The sequence below is a fragment of the Nuphar pumila genome, chromosome 14 (assembly GCF_984573655.1).
Source record: "Nuphar pumila chromosome 14, dmNupPumi1.hap1.1, whole genome shotgun sequence".
Lineage (NCBI taxonomy): Eukaryota > Viridiplantae > Streptophyta > Magnoliopsida > Nymphaeales > Nymphaeaceae > Nuphar > Nuphar pumila.
The window spans coordinates 21,889,342-21,897,377 of record NC_143262.1 but is presented as its reverse complement, the minus strand read 5'-3'; the positions used below and the strand labels follow the sequence as shown (position 1 = coordinate 21,897,377).

The 8,036-nt window shown below is 41.0% G+C and overlaps 1 protein-coding gene across 1 annotated transcript; it reads left to right on the top strand.

Annotated features, from left to right (window-relative positions):
• The first annotated feature begins 2,586 nt into the window (after positions 1–2,586).
• On the top strand, positions 2,587–7,499 carry LOC149816607 (putative potassium transporter 17). Its single transcript, XM_089987222.1, has 8 exons — positions 2,587–2,803; positions 2,876–3,104; positions 4,675–4,908; positions 5,028–5,078; positions 5,157–5,417; positions 5,506–5,558; positions 5,639–6,008; positions 6,124–7,499. The coding sequence occupies exons 1-8, from the start codon at positions 2,645–2,647 to the stop codon at positions 6,975–6,977; spliced, it is 2,211 nt and encodes a 736-aa protein (XP_089843348.1). The 5' UTR covers positions 2,587–2,644; the 3' UTR covers positions 6,978–7,499.
• Positions 7,500–8,036: the final 537 nt, after the last annotated feature.

Below are 8,036 nucleotides of genomic sequence, written 5' to 3'. Positions count from 1 at the left end.
CAGGATCTGACTACGGCACTCTTGTATACTGAGAGACTCAATTAGACCATCCTCCACTGCCCTCTTAACCAAAACCACAATGCCTTTAGAGACGATGTTAAAGAGTAACGGAGACAAAGGACATCCTTGCCGAAGACCACGACCAAGTTTGAACTGATTTCCCTTGACCCCATTGATCTGAATCTGTGACTGGGCATTGGTAACCAGCTCATGCACCCAGCTAGAGAAACGCCTACCGAAGCCCAGGTTCGCCAACATGATGAAGCTGAACGACCAATGAACCGAGTCGTAGGCTTTATGAAAGTCAAGCTTAAGAGTAAAAAAGGCCCCCCCGCTGATCTTCAGAGAGTGCAACACTTTTGTGGCCAAAATGAAGGAATGTTGAAGCCTTCTGTTAGGAATGAAGGCAAACTGCGCCTTCGAAAAAATCCTAGAAGCGACTGACCGCATCCTATTAGCCAAGACCTTGACAATAATGCGATATAAGCTCCCTAACACTGATATAGGTCGAAACTGTGAGATATCTGATGCGGCTTCCTCCTTAGGAATAAGTGACATAATTGCTAGGTGAACACGAACCGACAATCTGCCATTGCGATGAAACTCAGCGAAGACACTAAGAATGTCACTCTTAACACATTGCCAGAATATGCGAAAGAAATCCACTGAATACCCATCAAAACCTGGAGCTTTCCACCCAGACGAATCCTGCACCGCCGAGACGATTTCTTCTTCGGTGAATAACCCCTGAATCGAATTGGAGAGCGCTCGATCCAAGGACAAAAATAAAGTCGAACCCATATTGCCACCTGCAGCTTGGTTGCAGGAATACAAGTTAGAGAAATAGTTGGTAACAACATTGATTACCTGATCGCCCGAAAAGGAGACACCGTTGATATACATAGAATGAATCACATGTCTTCGATGCCTGTGTGACGCTAAAGAATGAGAGAACCTTGTATTCTCGTCACCCGCTTTAAGCCAAGTCACCCTTGACCGCTGCTTCCAACGAATCTCATCCTTTAGACGCCAAGATTGCACTAGAAGAGTCAGCTCGGCCGATCTAGCATTGAGGCTTTCAATATCTGATGCATTCATATAGGTCGTATCCAAGAGAGAGAGAGAGAGAGAGAGAGAGAGAGAGAGAGAGAGAGAGTAGCTAAGCAAACATTAGCCAATGAGTGGTGAAAAATTTACTCTTGTTTTTTCATTTTTGGGAAAAGCTTTTCACATGGTTTGGGAAAAGCTCTTCCCAACGTTCTCATCTAAATAAGGCTTCTTAAGAGAGAAGGGAATGCAATATAATGTTCTCATAAAATTCCCTCTTCTAGTAGCTCTAAAATTATCTGCAACTTTAGGCAACTTCCAATATTCTCTACAATTTTAACTCTCCCTCTCTCTTTGGTAATGCACATGATTAACTTTGGTAACTATGTTAGGATTTCCTAATATCTCTCTTTTTGGTAATGTAACCTTCCCCTCTTCCCAACGTTCTCATCTAAATCTAAATAAGGCCTCTTAATTCTCTCTCTCGTGACAGAGGCATTATGACACAATATGTTTATAATCTGAAAATGACATTTGACCCAATAAAGCTTTTATGTAATTTCTAAAAAGTTTCTATAGCCAACTATTTTAGCGCACCGGTGCCCCCTCTTTCGTATTTAAGTAGGAAGATTTTTGTATTTAACAATTAGAATTCTCTACTTTTACATTAAGGATGTGTGGGTCCAACAATCCTCCTGCTAATTTGAGATGCTGGTACCGGGTTCGGACTCGGGTCCAATTGAACCTATTATAAGAAAACTATACCCGAATCTTATGGGTGGGACCCACGTCTGGCATGAAATTTCACAAACTGTACTCATCTAAATAAGGTGTCCTAAGAGAGGAATGCAATATAATGTTCCTATAAAATTCCCTCTTTTAGTAGCTCTAAAATTATCTCTAACTTTAGACAACTTCCAATATGCTCCACAATTTTAACTCTCTCTCTCTCTCTGGTAATGCACATGATTTAATTTTGGTACCTCTCTTAGGATTTACTACTCTCTCTCTCTTTGGTAATGTAACCTCCCCCTCTACCCAACTTTCTCATCTAAATCTAAACAAGGCTTCTTAACTCTCTCTCTCTCTCTCTCTCCTCTGCGTGACAGGGGCATTATGACATATGTTTAGAATCTGAAAATGACATTTGACCCAATAAAGCTTCTATGTAATTTCTAAAAAGTTTCTATAGCCAACTATTTTAGCGCACGATGCCCCTCTTTCCTATTTAAGTAGTAAGATTTTTGTATTTAACAATTAGAATTCTCTACTTTTACATTAAGGATGTGTGGGTCCATCAATCCTCCTGCTAATTTGAGATGCTGGTACCGGGTTCGGACTCGGGTCCAATTGAACCTATTATAAGAAAACTATACCCGAATCTTATGGGTGGGACCCACGTCTGGCATGAAATTTCACAAACTGTACTCCACTCCCATTGGCTAACAAACCACACGGGCCCGCGCGTTGACCTACGTGGAAAGCAGCCGGGAAGGCCTATATAACAAACCAAAGCGTCCTCTGCTTCCCTTCATCCCGCCATCGACCTCCAATTTTAGGGCGGGCGCCTGCGTAACTGCTGCTGCTGCTGCGTTGGATGGAGTCGGGGTTGGAGCCCGAGACGTCCTCCTCCAGGAACCACACGGCAGCCATCGAGATTGGTTACTCCACCGCCACCCTTCTGCACAATCGTCGCCACCCTTCAGATTCCTGCACCAACCTTCGAATTCCTTCTCCCTCCGACCCAGACGAAGCGGTTAGCCATTGTCTTCTTCTTCCTCTCTCTGTTTGTTGGTTAATTAGGGTTCTTGGCTTGGGGGAATTGCAGGAGAAGAGCGGGTTGAGATGGAGGGACGTGGTACTGGCTTACAGGACGCTTGGTGTGGTCTTTGGTGGACTCGTCACCTCCCCTCTCTACGTCTACCCTTCCATGAAGCTCAGCTCTCCCACCCAGGAGGATTACCTCGGCATCTACAGCATCATGTTCTGGACGCTCACCCTCATCGGCGTCGTCAAATACGTCTGCATCGCCCTGTTTGCCGACGACAACGGAGAAGGTCCAATTTTTCCGATTTGTGAAGCTTCTTAGCAACTGTTAGCTTTCTCTTGCTTAGTTCTCTTGTTCCATTCGTTTTCTTTCTCTCATTTTTGAAGTTGGGGTTTCTGGCAATGTTTCTGACATTTTCCTCCATTCAATTCCTAAAAAACAGGTGCAGCATCCTTATATATGAAAAGAAAACGAAATGGCATCTTCGTCGTTTATTAGGGCAAATAAAGAGTTGCATTATCATTAGGTAGATGCTTTAGTGTAGATCTGGCTTTTGTGAGAGAATCATATCTTTCATTGTCTGACCTTGAACAATGACATATTTGGTGTTGTCAAATATCTTTTTTTTTGTGTCAGATATTAGTGTTGATTTTGTTTACATGACGTTTGTGATCAGATACAATGCCAAACAGGTCTCATTTTGGGAATGGTTATGCTATATATATATATATATATATATATATATATATATATATAGAGAGAGAGAGAGAGAGAGAGAGAGAGAGAGAGAGAGAGAGAGTCATCCTAGTCCCTTTTTCGTTAGCTCATATTTAAGACCTTCCAAAAATAGTTTTAGGTGTTTTTTCGCTCAATTGAACCATTGGATGTCTTTATCATTGCTTATTTACTAAAACCAAGCTCTATTGCAAATTGATTTAATGTAAAAACATGAATATCTTATCATCAAATTTTAGTACGATGTTGACCATAGTTACGGGAAGCCCTTCCCTAAGGGGCAAAGCACGCTTCCCCGGAAGTGCACTTCCTAAGCGGGAAGCACCACGCTTCCCCCAAAAGGGGAAAGCATGGGGGAAACTCGCCTCCTGCTTGGGGGGAAGCACGCTTCCCTCTCGCTTCCCACTCACTTCCCCCCGTTTCCCCTTCGTTTTCCCATTATTTTCTGTGTTTTTTATGTTATTATTATTTTTTTCATTCCTCCCTCACTTTCCACTTTTTCCTACCTCGTTTCTTTCACAACGGTTCCCTTTTCGCTTTTTACAAGCTTCCACAATCGCTTCCAAAACGAATCTTGCTTCACGCTTCATACTATTTTTTAACACTGGCTTCCCCGCTTTCGCTTCATGCATCACTTCCTGTATCCATTTCGCTTCCTGGTAACTATGATATCGACTGATGTTTTTTTTTCTCTTCAAAAAACCCCATATGAGCATAAAAAAAATACTTGATGAAATACATGCTCTCTACTGAGTAAACCGTGATAAACACATCTAATGGTCCAGATCCAGCATGAAGACCCTAAAACTACGATTTTGGAGGGTCCTAATAGTGACCTAACGAAAAGGAGGTTAGAATGATTCCCTGTCTCATACACACAATGTACTTATCTATGTATCTATGTGTGCATGTATTATGTATGTATACTTTAGGGCTGTAACTGTAATAGTCCTAGCGAAATTCCTTGTTGTGTAAGTTCAGACCCACACGAAAGGCGTAATGATCTGGCTATTAAATGGATTTCTTTATGTTTTGAATAGCCTTTCTACCTTAGTTGGAATTGATCCCCTTTTGTCTATATTTCTTCCTGATTGATGATGTAGGTGTGGGTTTTCTGAATACAGGTGGTACCTTTGCATTATACTCACTACTTTGCAGGCACACGAATGTTGGATATCTTCCAAGCAGAGGTTTTGATTCAAGCACATATACTGGACAGCACAGAGGCACCGAAAAACATCGAAAACTGGTCAAGTTCTTTGAGAACAGTGTTGTTGCCAGAAAGGCGATGCTCTTTATTGCAATGCTGGGAATGTGTATGCTAATTGGTGACGGCATACTTACTCCAGCGATATCAGGTTTCTTGCAACAGGAGTATTTTTTCCTTTTTGACTTGTCCTCTTTCATAATGTGCATTTTAAGATGAAGTGGAAGAAGAATACACGTTTGAATCTTTAAATATTTCTTTCTGCTTCAGTGTTATCGGCTATGGATGGGTTGAGAGAGCCATTTCCTTCCATTAGTAAGAGTAAGTTTTTCGCTTATGCTCTATCCTGTAAAAGAATGCTGACATTTATTCTAATAGCGTAATTTCGATTTTGTGCAGAGGTTGTGACCGCTCTGTCAGCTGTAGTTCTGATTGCTTTGTTTATGTTACAAAGATTTGGTACTTCACGTGTTAGTTTCCTTTTCTCCCCTATCATGGCTGCCTGGACTTTTACTACTCCAGCCATTGGTATTTATAGCATCTTGCACCACTACCCATCTATTTTCAAGTCCCTATCTCCACATTACATAGTCTCTTTCTTTGTAAGGAATGGAAAGGAAGGATGGCTGTTACTTGCTGGCACAGTCCTTTCTATAACAGGTATAGAGTGTGATAGCTGACACTGTTTAGTAGGCCTAAATAAGATCTCAAGGTCATTGTGAAAGCTTTGGAGCATGTGTTATTTCAGGTGCTGAAGCTATGTTTGCGGATCTTGGTCATTTTAACAGAACTTCAATACAGGTTATTACTTTCATTAATGCATTTAAAATATCAGCTTAGAACTTCACCTCAATAAACATCATTCTACTTGTCTTTTACAGATAGCTTTCTTGTTCACCATATATCCATCTCTGGTCCTCACTTATGCTGGGCAAACAGCATACTTGGTCAAGAATCTTAGTGATCATGATGAAGGGTTTTACAAGTTTGTTCCAACTGCCATCTACTGGCCCATGTTCATTATAGCAACACTATCCGCCATAGTTGCAAGTCAGTCTCTGATATCTGCCACTTATTCTGTAATAAAGCAATCAGTTGGTATGGATTACTTTCCTCGTGTTAAGGTGGTACATACCTCAAAGCACAAAGAAGGCGAGGTTTATTCTCCAGAAGTTAATTATGCACTTATGGTGCTTTGTGTTGGAGTAACTCTTGGTTTTGGTGATGGTCCAGAAATTGGGAATGCATTTGGTAAGAAGTGTACTTTTTTTCTGGACTTGTTTGTGAAATATTGATGCTTTCAAGTTTCTTTGTTTCCTAGCCTGCTGAAAGTTATTAACCACATACAAATCCATTCTATTTTCAGGTGTTGTGGTCATCCTTGTAATGCTTATTACCACCATTCTATTGACACTTGTCATGATCATGATTTGGCAAACCCCTCTTCTACTGGTTGCAGTTTATTTTGTCGCATTTGTTGTTTTAGAAGGGGCATATGTAAGTGCTGTTTTCACTAAGATCCCACAGGGCGGATGGGTTCCATTTGTCATATCTATGATCCTAGCTCTTATCATGTTCTCATGGTACTATGGGAGGCAAATGAAACTAGACTACGAGACGAGCCATGAGATAACCAGAGAAAGCCTTGGCAATCTTCTCTCTCAGGCAGAAATTTACAGAGTTCCAGGCTTGTGCTTCTTCTACAGCAACATATATCCTGGCTTGCCACCTATCCTTGGACACTATATAAAAAACATGCGTTCTTTGCATGAGGTCACTGTTTTTATGACGTTTAGATATTCTATGCTTCCCAAAGTAGATCCAAATAAGAAAATTATCGTGCAGCGACTGGGATACAAAGGGATTTATAGCTGCCTAGTTCAGTATGGTTATGCTGATTCCCTCAGCTTAGAAGACTGTGAATTATTAAATGACGTGATTGAAGGTTTGAGACTACATATGCAGGAAAGCTCGGGTGCTGTATCTACTATCTCAGTATCTTCTCAAGAAGAGATAATGTCATTGGAGCAGGCCAAGAGAACTGGTGTGGTGCATGTCCTGGGTAAAACCGGTTTCAGGATCAGTAAAAGCACTAACTGGTTGGTTAAGATTTTAGTAAGTTTATACTCCTTTTTGCATGCTATTTGCAGATCTGCATTGCCTTCCCTGGGAATACCTCTTTCAGAATGTTTGGAATTAGGAATGCTTTATGAGGCATGAATGCAGTTGGATGGTTTTGCCAAAAGGAAGGGGGTGGTGATGAAATGAATTCAGCATGGGACAAGTTTCTTATGTGCTCATCCCACCTTACTCTGTCACTTGTTCTACTTGTTTTTGTTGATCTTCTTGAACCTGATTATACTTGATATTTTATCCGCTGCATTGGATAGAAATGATTGGAGGAGAAGGATTCATGTGGAAGACCCAGAATGATTTTCTTTTTTGGTTCATATCGCCGACCCTAATTGTTTTGGGATGAAGGCGTAGTTGTAGTTGTAGTTGTAGTTGTAGTTGTTGTATTTTATGCGCTGCATGACACCTACATGTTCATCAAGGCATATCGAGTCTTGTATGTAAAAATGGACACTCTTTTTCCAGGCAGGTTGGTTGACGGCCTCCAGCATAATGTAAACCTGAGTCCCCTTGACACAATGCAACTCCAGGAATCTGTCGGACTCAACAAATGTTTAGCAATATATACAGTTTCACAAGGTTTGGCAGATTCTGTCATAAATTCAAGGCCAGAAATTAGCATGGTTACGACTGTTTTCTGGATCAGATATGATCAAAACAACTTGCAACATGACTAGTACTGTTTTAAGATAAAGATTCATGCCTTGGTTTCCAATGTATGTATGTATGTATCTATGAACAATTTTTGTTAATAACACAAAACTCATGGCGAGGGTGGATAGCAGGATGCATGTTGTGTTTTGGGTGGCTGAGTATTTTTGAAAGGTCCTTGGTCCGATTAATTTGTCTGCTCTCTTTGGATGATGCCGAAAAGTAGTTTGAGAACCTGGCTTTGGGCATTAACTTGGGTTAATTCTCCAAAATCAAATATGGTGGTTTGCTTGAATGTCACAAAGCCTGATTTTCTAAAAATATAGTTTTGTCCAGACTGAAAAACCCATTTTGCAAAAATAATCTTCCTGGTTTTCAGGGGCCTTCCTCCCCTAATTGACCAACATTTGACCAATTATCGCTAGATGGTGGCCAGACCATGGCTATGCAATTTCCAGCCAAAAAATGGCTGAAAAATCCAATGGTAAGAACCGT

Coding starts and splice junctions, on each gene's coding strand:
- LOC149816607 (XM_089987222.1), top strand. CDS start 2,645: ATGGAGTCGGGGTTGGAGCCCGAGACGTCCTCCTCCAGGAACCACACG. Junction 4,909..5,027: donor ACTTACTCCAGCGATATCAG/GTTTCTTGCAAC, acceptor TTTCTGCTTCAG/TGTTATCGGCTATGGATGGG. Junction 5,079..5,156: donor ATTTCCTTCCATTAGTAAGA/GTAAGTTTTTCG, acceptor GATTTTGTGCAG/AGGTTGTGACCGCTCTGTCA.